Source organism: Mauremys reevesii, linkage group 19 (assembly GCF_016161935.1).
Source record: "Mauremys reevesii isolate NIE-2019 linkage group 19, ASM1616193v1, whole genome shotgun sequence".
NCBI lineage: Eukaryota > Metazoa > Chordata > Testudines > Geoemydidae > Mauremys > Mauremys reevesii.
This window is the reverse complement of record NC_052641.1, coordinates 17,053,927-17,067,473: the sequence shown is the minus strand read 5'-3', so window position 1 is coordinate 17,067,473 and position 13,547 is coordinate 17,053,927. Positions and strand designations below refer to the sequence as shown.

General features: G+C 57.5%; 1 protein-coding gene across 6 annotated transcripts in view; it reads left to right on the top strand.

Annotated features, from left to right (window-relative positions):
• The window catches only part of RALGDS (ral guanine nucleotide dissociation stimulator), a 102,440-nt gene extending 89,611 nt beyond the window's left edge, over nucleotides 1–12,829 (top strand). For 4 of the 6 annotated variants that reach the window (XM_039506597.1, XM_039506596.1, XM_039506593.1 and 1 more), the window contains 14 exons: nucleotides 212–405; nucleotides 969–1,090; nucleotides 1,251–1,466; nucleotides 2,207–2,310; nucleotides 2,787–2,871; nucleotides 5,322–5,399; nucleotides 5,494–5,580; nucleotides 5,874–5,906; nucleotides 6,219–6,340; nucleotides 6,836–6,931; nucleotides 7,715–7,967; nucleotides 8,229–8,474; nucleotides 8,734–8,848; nucleotides 10,044–12,829. In XM_039506597.1, coding sequence (XP_039362531.1) covers nucleotides 212–405; nucleotides 969–1,090; nucleotides 1,251–1,466; nucleotides 2,207–2,310; nucleotides 2,787–2,871; nucleotides 5,322–5,399; nucleotides 5,494–5,580; nucleotides 5,874–5,906; nucleotides 6,219–6,340; nucleotides 6,836–6,931; nucleotides 7,715–7,967; nucleotides 8,229–8,474; nucleotides 8,734–8,848; nucleotides 10,044–10,219 — 1,927 coding nt within the window. In that variant the 3' untranslated portion in view covers nucleotides 10,220–12,829. The remainder of the gene's footprint in view (nucleotides 1–211; nucleotides 406–968; nucleotides 1,091–1,250; nucleotides 1,467–2,206; nucleotides 2,311–2,786; nucleotides 2,872–5,321; nucleotides 5,400–5,493; nucleotides 5,581–5,873; nucleotides 5,907–6,218; nucleotides 6,341–6,835; nucleotides 6,932–7,714; nucleotides 7,968–8,228; nucleotides 8,475–8,733; nucleotides 8,849–10,043) is intronic. The other 2 variants (XM_039506594.1, XM_039506598.1) reach the window with 1 other exon arrangement.
• Nucleotides 12,830–13,547: the final 718 nt, after the last annotated feature.

Sequence of the window (13,547 nt, the reverse complement as noted above, 5' to 3'; positions counted from 1 at the left end):
TTGAGCTGTAATATCCTGTGGCACTGAGTTCCACAGGTTAATGATGTGAAGCAGCTGCAAATGCGTTTGCAGCTCTGTTAGGACATTTGGGGATGTTGGCTGTTGGGCTCTCCGCCGTCAGACACGTACGCATACGTACACTTTGGCGCGCACACAGGTATCACTTTTTGCCCAGTTTTAACAGCCAGTCTGTCCGTCTGCTTCTCCCCAGCACCATCTCCTCCATCCTGGGCGCCTGGCTGGACCAGTACTCTGAAGACTTCCGCAAGCCCCCAGACTTCACCTGCCTCAAGCAGCTCATCTCCTATGTGCGCCACAACATCCCCGGCTCGGACCTGGAGCGGAGAGCGCGGATCCTGCTGGCCCAGTTCCAGCAGCAGGAGCACAGCGAGGCAGAGCCAGACGGTGAGCGGCGCTTCCTCCTCGTGCCCGTGTCCCCTAGTGCTCTGTGTGGTGTGTCCTGGGCTTCCCCAGTGACTCCTGTGAGGAGAACTGTGTGTGAGGGCCGTCCGCGGGGTGTGGGTGGAATGGAGGAGGGTTAGCGGCCGGGAGGATCTCCAAGCTGAAAAACCTGCCACGTGACCAAAGCTGAATGAGTCCACCCTTAAATGAGTCCGTTCTGCTCTGCCCTCTCGAGCTCCTCGGACCCCTTCGTGCTCACAAGGAGTTCAGGTTGTAAATGACCCTGCGGGGATTCAGTCTGGGGAAGGATGCTGGCTTTCCTTGCAGCGGGTGGGGGTTCCTGCAGGCACCTCTGTGCACCCTCCTGGCCTGTATGAGATGGGTGGTCTTAGGGGTGTGAGCGTGTCTGTGTGTGTGTATGGGGAGGGGAGGGCGAGCTGTGTATCAGGATGTAGGAAGGGGAGTTGGGGGAGGGTCTGGCTGTGTTGCGAGATTTCTGTATTCGGGGAGAAGTGTGTAACTGAGGAATGGAGGGTTGTCCCTTACTCATTCCCCGTCTTTCTCAGCTGTGGACCAGACCAGCTGCACCTTCCGGATAGTGGAGGAGAACGGACTGGGGGAGGAGAAGCCAGACTTCCTCGCCTTCTCCCAGGAGATGGTGGCCGAGCAGTTCACGCTGATGGATGCTGTGAGTATTGGCTGCTGCCTTGGCACCGAGTGCTCTGCCCATGTGCTTGGGGGCCCTGCCCGGGCACACGCTGCCTGGGCCTGTGATGCTCTCGCTCTCCTGCTTCCCCGTTCCCTGCTCAGAGTTCCCTAGGAGACCCGTCTCCAACCCTCTCTTCCAGGAGCTGTTTAAGAAAGTGGTGCCTTACCACTGCCTGGGCTGCATCTGGTCCCAGCGGGACAAGAAGGGCAAAGAGCACCTGGCTCCCACCATCCGTGCCACCGTCTCCCAGTTCAACAGCGTCACCAACTGTGTCATCGCAACGTGCCTTGGGGACCGCTCCCTCAAACCGCAGCAGAGGGCCAGAGTGGTGGAGCGGTGGATTGAAGTGGCTCGGGTAGGACTGTCCTCTGTGATGCCAGCCGTTCCCCAGTGGGGTCTTTTGGGGAGCATGAAGCAGTGTAGCCCAGTGGATAGGGCACTGGCTTGGGAGTGGGTTCTAATCCCTGCTCTGCGACCCTGGGCAAGTCTCAACTTCCCGTGCCTCAGTTTCCCCCTCTGTACAGTGGGGATAATGTTACCTGTTATAAAGCCTTATGAATGGGGCTAAGAATTGTAACTATTAGCAGGAACTCCATATCCCACCTACCCTGCCCCCACTAGAAAACTAGATTCCCCGCCAAGGAGCCCATGGCTCAGGCGGTGTATGGCAGAGGGGGACCAAACTGAACCCCCTCACCCTTGGGTTTGGGTAAGTGGGGCTCAGCTCTGACATTCCCCTGCCTTGGACTTCGATTCTGCAAAATGAAGACTCGGCCAGTGCGGCTCTGGAGAGCTAAAGTCGCTCGTTCCTGACCGTGTGAAGCGAGACCCCGGTTTGGGGGGCCTGAGCCTGAGCTAAGACCTACCTGAAGAAGGTTTGCAGGGAGGGGAGGGTGCAGAGGGGACTCGAGATGCTAAGGGGCCAGGTGCCCAGTTGGGCTAAATCAGCATAACTCTGACTTCAGTGGAGCTGCACTGATTTACACCAGCTGAGGATCTGGCTTTAAACATCTCCATGGCCAAAGGGGGAAGCCAGAAACCATTGCCTGGCTGCCACCTTTCGAACTACCGGTAAACCCTGGCGTCTCCCCTCAGGAGTGTCGCATCCTGAAGAATTTCTCCTCTCTCCGAGCCATCCTCTCCGCCCTGCAGTGTAACGCGGTTCACAGGCTGAAGAAGACCTGGGACGAGGTGTCACGGTGAGCGCAGCCCCTTGGGTCCCATTGGCACGGCAGGAGCGTTCACATAGTCTGGGGGTTCCCATCTACGCCACAAGCTGTAACGCCGTCTCTCGCGTCCCAGGCTGTAGCCGGGGCCCGGTGATAGTGCAGGGGCGTGGCGCAGCCTGAAAGGGAACGTTTCATTCACACAGATTCCCAGGCAAATGATGTCCATAAATGCACACGCCAAAGGGGAAGAATGGGGATTTTCCCGGGGCATGCTGGGAAAATCTTCCGCATTGCCCAAGAAAGGATGCAGGATACAAGCCGGTGTTTCGGGGAAGTGGAAATTTGGAGAATGAAATGGACTCATGCTCTCCCAGCAGTATGGGGCTTAATGAAGATGGTTCTAGAAGGGGGCGTAGGCTTGCACAAAAAGAGGGGAAGAGAGCCCCAAATGGGATGGGGACATGGGGACACCGGTGCTGATGCCTCCTTGTTTTGCCCCCGAACAGGGAGAGCTTCCGCACTTTCCACGAGCTGTCGGAAATCTTCTCGGATGAGAACAACCACTCGCTGAGCCGGGAACTTCTCATTAAGGTACCAGGAGCTCAGTCTCTCTCTCTCTCTCTCTCTCACATGGGCTTATTTCTGAACAGGGGGTGGGATGGGAGTTTACCCTGATGCTGCCAAAAGTGCTCCAAGCTCATCTCTTCTCTTCTGTCCCCACCCATCCCCCTGAGGCGGCCGCCACACTAACCCTCCTGCATTCTGCAGTGCTGCTGGCTGGGTCTGTGAGTCTGCAGTGAGGATGTGTGGAGCAATGGGGATGGGCAGTGACGTCTATAGCAGCACAGGCCATGAGTTTGCTAGAGGTCTTGCATGATCTCTAGAGCATGCCCCTTACAGAGATGGACTAAGTGTGCGCGCACACAGACAAACTCTTCGCACCCTCTACACCCAATAGGAATGTACCTGGGAGTGTGGGTGACTTTTTTTTTAAAACCCAAATGAGAATTCCCCCTGAAATAGTTGCATCTCAGATGTGGCAGCCTTTTGCTAGGACATGAGCGTTAGGAAGTGAGAGACTTGAAACTGACTGGGCTGCCCAAGATGAAGGTGGGGGGGGAAAGGAGCATATGGTTTGTAGACTCCTCCCCAGCTGTATCTGTCAAGCAGTGTGACTTTTTTACACACACAGTGTGACTTTTTTACACACACACACACACACACACACACACACACACACACACACGTTTTTTTTCATGGGCCAGATCCTCTGTCTGCGTCAATCAGTGGAACTACATCAGCTGAGGGTCTGGCCCAGGACTTCCAGTGAGACAGTTTCCCTTTAAGCCTGAAAGGGGCAAAGCAAGGCGGCACATCGTGAATGGCTGGTGCTGACAGCCTGGACTGCTGAGGGTGGCTCTGTTCAGGGGCTTGGGCTGTGCCCAGCTCTGGCAGCAAGGAAATCCCCAGTGAGGGCAGCAGATAAGTAGGGGAGAGGCTTGTCTATGAGAGAGGAGTGTCTGCAGAGGGATTCCCTCCCCTTATCTCCCTGGAGCAGCGGTAAAGGCGCTCTGGCTGTGTGAGCCCATGCCAGATGCAGGCTGAGAGATGAACTCCTGGACTGACTCCTTACGCATGCACGTGAGCTGGCTGGTCTAGTGCGTGCAGCCAGCACTGCTGCAGCCGCCCACGCCTGTTAGCTGCCTCGAAAGGAAGCAGCCGGCTTGGTGACCAAACCAACGCTGCATCTGAAAATCTCCCTAGTGGGCCTGATTGTGCTCTCGTTCGCACCGCCATGGCACAAGAGTAACCCAGCTGATGGCAGCAGCATTACACTAGTGTGAAATGGGTGTGAGAAGAGTATGAGTGCCTGCTTGTTACTGTCTTGCCCAGTGCTTTCATTCTGGCTCCACGTTGGGCTGGGCCTAATGGTTCTGCACTGGAATTGCCTGGCTGCTGAGGCCACAGGTTCAAATTCCGACATCAGAGGGGTGTGTGTATAGGACGCTGGGCACCAGGTGGCTGCTCTGCCCCAGGGGTGGCTGCATTTTAGCAGCCCTGCCCATACAAAGGGCCTGTCCGGAGTCCCACTGCTCAGCACTTCTCGGGCTCAAAGCTTGTAAAACGCTGCTCTAGAAATGTCCATCTCCCCGGCAGGGCGTTGACTCGGACATTCCAGCCCATCGCTGGGGCTGAGATCACAAAATCCAGAAGGGAACAAAACATCCCTTTGAGCTATTCGTGTGTGTGGGCGGGGGGGGGGGGGCAGCATATCCCACCCGATACGAGTCTCCTCCTGTTTATAGTGTGAATGCTCAGCTTTGATCTCCCACCCCCGAGACAGAGGACTTGTCCACATGGGATGCTATACTGGTATAAGGTAGGGTGTGAATTTAAACCATTCTCACCATACCAGTTTAACTCCCCTTGTGGACACTCCTGTTCCAGTAGAAAAGGGCCTGGTTTCACTTGAGTGAATGTTGCTCTGGAAGCTGTTTAATAATAGTACCCGGCCCTTTATCTAGCGCTTTTCACCTGTAGCTCTCAGAGTGCTATACCAAGGAGGTCAGTGTCATTACCCCTTGTACAGATGGGGAAACTGAGGCACAAAGGGGCTGTGCCCAAGGTCACCTAGCAGGCCAGTGGGAGAGCTGGGAACAGAAAACCAGGTCTCTTGCATCCTAGTCCAGTGCTCTGTGCAGTAGGCAGCACTGCTTGTTTAAAATAAGCCCAAAAAAGCATGTCTGCATGGGGAGTTGTGCCAGTAGAACTGTAGCAGCTGAACTGTGTTGCTATAATTCTACACGTAGACAAGCCCTTTGCCCCTCAGCAGGTGGGTGGGGCTCCTGTGTTCCCTGCCCTACCTGAATTTCTGTCTGACCGTCTGAGCTGTGGGGCAGGGAACGGGACTTATCCTGGGTTTGCAAAGCACGGTCTGAATTCTCTCCCCAGGAGGCCTGATCTCAGCGATCAACAATGGCCTCTAGGAGGGACATTAGATCAATAAGCCAACTTACGTTGTTGTCTTCCCACCAATCCAGGAGGGGACGTCCAAATTCGCCACCCTGGAGATCAACCCAAAGAGGGCCCAGAAACGGCAGCAGCAGCAGCGGGAGATGGTAAGTGGCGTGGTTGCCTGTTGCTGGTAGCTCGCTCAGAGCTCTGCAGCTGTCACTAGTGCGGGGCTCACCCCTGCTCTCTCTTCTTTTCCAGGGCGTGATGCAGGGCACCATTCCCTACCTGGGCACCTTCCTCACAGACCTAGTGATGCTGGATACTGCTATGAAAGACTTCCTGGATGTAAGTATTGCCCCCGTCCCACCCCTTCTCTGCCTGGCTTCCCTCACGGAGCCCTGGAGCTCCCAGGAACTGGCCGAGGGAGGCTGTGGCTGAAAACAAAGGGCTGGATCCCTGCATGGTGAGACTCCCCGGACGGACGCATGGGTACATGGCAGCGCGAGTTCAGCCCCCTAGCGTGATGCAAGGCCTTGCCCGTCTTGCTCGGTGGGATTGGTTCCCGGGGGAGGGGTTATTGGCGGCTGCGGGGACCGTCCCTCGCAGGTTCGCTGTAACCTTTGACTTCTGTCTTTCAGGGGGGGCTGATCAACTTCGAGAAGAGAAGGAAGGTGAGAACTGTTCACGTACAGCCGAGCTTTCAGCATGAGCACACCTGGGTTGGAGGAAGGGGCTGACTTTTGTGTATCCTGGCAGCTGGGGTCCTGCGGATGCCGCAGCCCAGTTGGGGATGGCTTGGCTCCTTCGTTCTGCAGTCTGTAGCGCTGAGGCTTCAGTAGCTGCTTGAGGGGTTCCCCAGGGCTCTGATTCCATGTGGGGTGCCCGTCTAAGACAGACATCCCTACCTTATGGGGCGGGCGTGTGGGGGTCTGGTGAGCCAGTAGGAGTGGGCCTCATTCTGTCTCTGCCTGGGGTCCCGGCAGGAATTTGAAGTCATCGCCCAGATCAAGCTGCTCCAGTCGGCCTGCAACAACTACAGCTTCACGCAGGAGGACGGCTTCGTGGAGTGGTTCCACAGCGTGGAGCGGCTGAGCGAGGCTGAGAGGTGAGCTGGGCCCGGAGCCGGGGGCTTTAGCTGCCAGTCCCTCTGCAGGGACCCAGCACCTTCCTCCTCTGGATAGACCTCCAGAGCGTGGGCTGTTCTGCTGCTGCTCCTCACCGTCCCTCTGTGCCGCTCTGCTGCCAGGACCCAGAGAGGGACCCTCGGTCTCCTTCAAATCCAGGCTGCTGAAAATCTGCTGCTGAGATCTTAGGCCTGTTGCTCTGTCCCGAGCAGCCCTGGGAAAGGGTGCAGGGCTGGTGACCCTGCAGACTGACTCCCCCAGAACAGGGGCAATCTAAGCACCTGGAGCCTCCCCGCTCCTCGGATGGCAGGCTGAACCCCCAGGCCTTAGACCACGACCCCACCTTGCACCCCAACTCCTGACGCTGTCAGGAACCTGCTCCAATCCGTTCCCTCCCCTGCACTGTTAAATGGCTGGCTCTGGAGGGGGACCCCAGCCTCACCTGGCTGAATCTCTGCTCTCTTCCCCTCTCCTAGCTATAGCCTCTCCTGTGAGATCGAGCCCCTGTCCGAGTCGGCCAGCAACACGCTGAAGGCAAAGAAAAACACAGGCATCATCAAGCGATGGAGCGAGTGAGTCTCCCTGGGCCGCCCAGAGCTAGCTGCCAGGCCAGGCGGTGGGAGGTGGGGTGGTATTTGGGTAGCTGCTGGCTGGCATGTCTCCCTCCAGCCCCCTGCTCTTGATCCAAGGGCTGCGGGTGAAACCAGCCACAGCAGCAAGACTGAGAAGGGCCCCAGCCTCCCAGCTCGGGGCAGCAGGATCGGCTCCAAGGGGAATGAGTCAGGTGGCCCAGCCTCGTCCCAAGCAATGCCTCGGCAAAGGCCGCGCGCCGGATTGTACGTTGGCTGGGGGAGAGGCTGTATCTTCATGAAAACTGGCTGAGGAACCAGGCACGGCTCTGGCGCAAAGGCGGCGCAGCACTGACGCTAGCAAAGGGTGCTGTGGGCCAGGAACAAGGGGCGATGGCTGAGCTGGGGGGGCGGATGCTAGGGGGGTGCCTGGTCGCAATGAGCCCAGATGTTGAGCCCCAGGACTGGGGTAGCAGGGGTTGCTGCACTTCAGCTGGGGGTGCATCTTGGTTGTGGGGCAGGGTGAGAATAGCAGTGGGGCTGTGGGGTGAAGAGCGAGCGGCATTAACCGAGCTGGGGAAGGGCTCATGGTTACACAAGGGAGCTGGTCGAGCTCGAGTGCAGGCAGGACCCCGGGATCTTTGCGCTTTTTATAGAGCAGAGGGAGCTGGGCCTGGGGGGTGGGTGCTGTGGGGCAGGTGTCCCAGGGGTGGGGCGCAGAGGCTGCAGGTGCCCCAGCTGCACGGTTCCCTTCTGACCATATCTGTCTCCGCCCCTCTCCTGCAGCCGGCAGGTGCCGAGCGCTGAGCCCTGCACCAGTGGCAGCTCCCATTCCAAATCCTTCGACCAGCTCAAGTGCGGGCAGTACCTGTGCAGCGGGGACACGGCCGACTCGGTCAGCGTCACCTCAGCTGGCTCCAGCAGCTCCGACGTGGAGGAGATCAACATCAGCTTCATCCCCGAGTCCCCCGACTGCCAGGAGAAGAAGGTACGGGGCAGCTCGCTGGGCTCTCCTCACGCCCAGGCGATCAGGAGCCAGGTGCGCCCATTGCAGCCCCGCCTCTGCCCTGACAGCTGGGGGGGGGGCTCTCCTAAAGGGTGGTTCTAACCTGGAGCAGATGGGAGGTCAAGCCCCTCTCCTTCCGTCCCTCCTGTCCAGGGCACGAGTGGGGGTTGTCATTGGGAATTCCCTGCCCCCACCGCTGTGGCAGTAACTTCCCCAGCTCTCATGAGCCGCCTCCTCCCTTCCTGGCTCTGGATCGAGGTGCTGAACCTGGCGCTTGTCCCTCCTTTCCCCCAGTTCTGGGAATGCACCTCGCTCTCTTCCCTGGACACGTCGGGGATCGGCTCTGGCTCCAGCAGTGCCTCCTCCTCCTCGGTCTCCTCCACCCCGGTGACGGCCTCGCGCACCCACAAGCGCTCCGTCTCGGGTATCTCCAGCTACTCCTCCCTCTCCCTCCCCCTCTACAACCAGCAGATCGACGACTGCTGCATCATCCGGGTCAGCCTGGCTGTGGACAACGGCAACATGTACAAAAGCATCCTGGTGAGCACTGGGTACCAGCAGCGCATCCTGGGGGGAGGGGGCTAGTCCGGGCTAGCGCGTCCTGGGGAGAGCCTGCAGCGTGCCCCATCTCAGAGCCTCCTGTGGGGGGTGTCTGATCCTCCTGGCAGAGCTTGCAGCGGGAAGGACGGAGGGGATTGCTGCTGCTGCACTAACAAGCAGGGGGGCATGGGATCCGTCTTAGGCCTGGCAGCTACTTCTGGGTCCTTGTCCCTGATTGATGAGCACTCTCCCCTTGCAGGTGACAAGCCAGGATAAGACCCCTGTGGTGATTCGCAAGGCTATGGCCAAACACAACCTGGACGGGGACCGGCCGGAAGACTACGAGCTCGTTCAGATCATCTCAGAGGAAAGAGGTACCTCGGGGTTCTGCTGGGGCCCTGCCTCTGGCATTCAGTGTCCCTCAGTGTCACTCGCTTCCTCTCCCCTTGGGTATGGGGCTGTCATCCCAACCTTCTGCCCCCACCATGAGATGGAACGTGCCCCCACAGCTCCCTGTGGGAGCAGGGGCCCTTGGACAGTTCAGACACCTCTGCTGGCCAAGGGAGACTACCCAGTGGTGGGGAGAGTCCTTCTGCAGCTGGGATGCTTGGCCTGAGCCCTTGGCTGTGCACCACCCCGCTGGAGAAGCCGCTGAGAGGAACGAGCTGTCCCGGTGTTCGCTGCTTCCCTGGGCCAGCTGGGACCCGACCCTGCAGAGTTGGGGTGGGGCAGCTAATGGACCGGTTGTGAAATCTCACGGTTTGGGTCTGACGCACGTTTTGTCTGACGTGGTCCCCTTCCTAGGGCCTTCTGGTGTCCCTCAGCCCAGTGTGAGACAGGCAGCTTAGGCTGTAGGTCTACACAGCAGCTGGGAGGTGTAATTCCTAGCTCGGCGACACATACATGTGCTAGTGCCCTAAAATCAGGCCTAAATTTTAACAGGGAGAGAAACAGGAGGTCCGATCAGACGATCACGACAGTCCCTTCTGGCCTTGGGATCTATGAAAGCAGCAGCCGGGGCTTGGGCTAGTGACATGAGGCCAGACCTCGGATCTCCAGTAGGGCTGTACGCGGGTGGCTAGCCCCACCTGCTGGGGCTACACTATTCCAGCACACTAGCCTGTGTACGTCTGCCAGCTGCTGCGTAGGCAGAACCTGAGCTGGAGTCATCCACAACTCCTTAGAGGGGAGGTGCCCCCCAGGGAGGAGCTACCGGAGCTGCTTCTGCTGTCACTTCTGGGGGAGAACGTTCTCCTAGAGTCCTAAAAGAGAGGATGGCCCGGGACTCAGGGTACCAGCCTGGGCTGTGGAGACCCAGATCCTGTTCCCTCTCCACCACAGACTCCTTGTCAAGCCTTGGGCAAGTCGTGTAGTCTGTGTGCCTCATTTTCCCCATCTGTAAAATGGGCCCCACCTCCCAGCTGCTCTGGAGCCAGATTCCCTGTGATCCCTCCCAGCGGCTGTGAGGCTGCTCTCCTGTCTGTCGGGGAGGTGAGCACCAGCTCCGTTACGCTGAGGCTGCAGCACTCTGCAGAGCCTGTGGGTGACTTAACCGAACTCTCCTTGCAGAGCTGAAGATCCCTGACAACGCCAACGTCTTCTACGCCATGAACTCTGCCGCCAACTACGACTTTGTGCTAAAGAAGAGGGGCTTCTCCAAGGGCGTGAAGATCAAGCACGGCTCCAGCTCCACCTTGCCCAGGATGAAGCAGAAGGGCCTGAAGATTGCCAAGGGCATCTTCTAGCCATGGCCTGGCCGTGCCCCTCGTTGACTGGGCTTTGCGGGCAGCCTGCTCTGGGACCGGCTGCTGGTCTGTCTTAACGTCACCCAGGCTGGGTGAGGGGAGCAGGTCTCACCCGCGAGGAAGGGTGACGCTCTCCTGGAGCGGAATGCGCGGGTGTGGCTGCGGCCTCTCGGTTGAAGCCCGTGTTCCGATCCGGTCTCTCTTCTGGGTTTTTAACGCCTTCCAACGTGCGACGCCGCTGTGGCCGTCAGGTTGCCCAGAGCTGGGACCTGCCTCTCTGCCTTAGGTGCCTTCTGTTAGAGCGGAGGAGAGGACGACTTGCCAAGGGCTCCCTTCACCTCCCGTAGGAGCGGCCACATGCAGGGAGTTAGGGGACTCACCGGAGCGAAAGAGCCGAGCTATCACCTCCTGTGCTGAGTGGGGACCTGCAGCCTCTTTACCTCCAGGTCCCTTGTTCCTCTTCTGGGTAAACTGGCAGTGTGACCATTCTGCATCGTCCACCTTCCCCGGGGAGCTGCACTTTGCCTCTGGACTGTTCCCCTAGGGGAGTTCAACTGGAAAACACGCAGCTGCTGCTCCCCGGGATTTATAATCCCATCAGTGGGGCATTCTTGGTGTGATGTTTTGGCGGCTCAGCTCTGCAAGGCTGCTTTGTTTTTTTCTTTCTATGATCCTCTGGATCCTCCGGGTTGGACTCCTGTGTCCCTCCAGTGCTCCAACACTTTCAAACCTGCACCAAAGATCAAATGCCAGTGTCTCTTCGTGGGCAAAAAATACCCAGGCGGAACTGCCATCTGAGCCAGGAGGAGAGGAGCCAATTTCTGTACAGACGTCTGTAAATAGAGACTTTCTTTTTGGTTGGGTGGGAGAGGAGCAGCTGTGGGGGGCTAAGTGCCCCGGGCTCCATCCACCCAGCCCCCAGAAAGTGCCACTTACCTTGGGCTTTAAAAAGACTTTTTTTAAACATTTGACAGTGAAATGGGGGGGAGGGGAGAGCAGACTTTTTGTAAAAACAAACCCCTGATGTTTACTGGATTTTTTCAATATTTATTGGTTGTAAATAGGACCCTCAAACTTGTACATTTTTACTAACCCCTCCCCACCTCCCGCTCGTCTTTAAAGTTGCTGGGATCCATCTTTGTAATGGCTGCGTTCTGTTGTGTGCAGGGGGGGCGTTTTCCCACATCCCGTTTGTTCCTGTCTCACTCACTGGGAATTGCTTCAGCAGGGGAAGAGGAAAAGCCGAGGTTTTTAACTCACTGAACCAAACACTCACCAGGGGGGCTCTTTGTTCCTGGAGCTCCTCAGCCCTTTCCTGTATATGCACCTGCCCATTGTAGCAATGCTGGTGTATCCTGCCCTGCCAGTGCTGGGAGCAGACAGGCCCTTTCCCGAGCGAGCCTGTAGCAGCGCTAGCCCCTGGGAGCTCCGGCCCTTAGGAGCCGGCTCTGTAGAACCCTGGTGGAAGCTGCCCCCTGAAGTCCATGTGCTGTGACTCGAGCTGTGCCGGGAGAAAAGCTAAGACCCAGGAATGTAGAGGGGAGCAAAGCAGGGGCTGCGGGGAGCAATGCTCTTATCCCAGCATGACTCTCCAACGCGTGCTGAGCTTTCACGGGACCTGCCTGCCAGGAGAGACCGTTGGATGTCTTGAGCTGCTGCTTCTGGGCTGGGTGGTAACTCCAAGCAGGGTCTAGGGCCTGTCACTCTGGAGTGTTTGCTGCTTTGGGGTCTGGCCTGGGCACTTTGTTCATGCACCTGCATTTGCCTAAGCTCCAGGAAGTGACCTCTCTGCTCTCAGGGCTGCTGGGTGCTCCCCCCACCTTGCTCCTGCATATGAAGGGAGCCATGGCCTCCTTGAAGCAGGAGCCTCTCCTCTCTCCATGGCTTTCTACTGCACCTGAGCTGCTCCTGCTACCACCTGTCTGTGGTCCCTTTGCCAGGCACAGCACTTAACGAGCTGAACCTCCTCTGCCGGAGGCTGAATGAGTGACTGCCCGGCTGTGCTGCAAACCGAACCCCTCCAGCCTGTCCCCTCCTTACCTGAGGAGTATTGTACCATGGGAGGCCTGGGCCATGGTGCCCTGTTTGGCTGGGAGGAAGAGATCCTTCGCCTCCAGGCAAGGACTCTCTGCAGATCAGCCAGCCTGCGAGCCTAGGGCGCTCCTTTACCCTACACTACGCTGTGGCAGAAAGTGCCTAAATGCTACCGTCTTGGGGGGCGCCCTGGCTCCAGAGGATCCTACAGGGTGAACTGTCACTGTGAAATATTCCCCTTAACTCCCTCGGAGAATGTGAATTTGAACACACATGCACGCAAATTGACCCCACCCCCACTTCCCTCTCCATTGTACAGCTGCCTGCTCAGCTTATGTACTGCTCTGTGCCTGAACACACGTGCCCACTGCTGAAATTAAAGGCAGGGCAGGGTCAACTTACCTGTCTTTCCAGGTGGGCTCAGCACGCCCCTGTGTGTATGTGATCACTGAAGCTGGATGTATTATATGTATGTATTTTGTAACACGACTTCAATGAAGGAGCACACTGAGCGGTGTGACATGTACACAGCAATGTAATTAGTCTTTGGAATAAAATACCAATGTGCAAATGTCACAGCCAGGAGGCTGGATGCAGTTTGTCCTCAGGTGCTGGCCTGACAGGCCTGTGCTGCTCCTGTGAAGCCCTTGGCTTCTCACCAGCCAAAAGAGGAGCAGGGAGGGAAAGCCTAGTGATTGCTCAGGTGGGTGAGTGACATTTTATTGCTGGGGAAAGAGCGAGGAGCTGAGGCGACTGACAGGATTTGAGTCCCTACGCTTTTGTCTATTACTAGCAGGTCTGCTCTTTCAGAGGGGAGCAGAGATGGGCTGATGCCAGAGAACGATCTACTTCTCACCCAAACAGACTGGACACCAGGTTTCCAGCACTGATGTACCATTGCATTAGGCCACGGCCACTGAATCCAGCAGGGAGAGCAAAGGAGGACGGTCAGGACCTGACAGCTGCTTGTAGCTCTCCCACGTTCTGGGGTAAGTCAGCAACAGGCTGGGCCCCCATTCCCCATCTGTAAAACAGGGCTAAATATCGAGTTAATAGGGTAAGAGATTCTAGTAGGGTTAGTAGCGTGTCTACGCGAAGGCTTAGGGCCAAGGAGATTAGTGAACTGATCTCATCTGGTGCAGGGCAGCAGCCAGCTCTTCAGTTGCTGAGGATTCAGTAACACCTGCATGAAAGACCCCAATTTCAAGCACCTCTGTGTGAAGGTCAAACCTTGCATCAAGAGCAACTTACTAGGCCAGGTTTCATGAATGGCTCCATGCAACAGGGACCACCA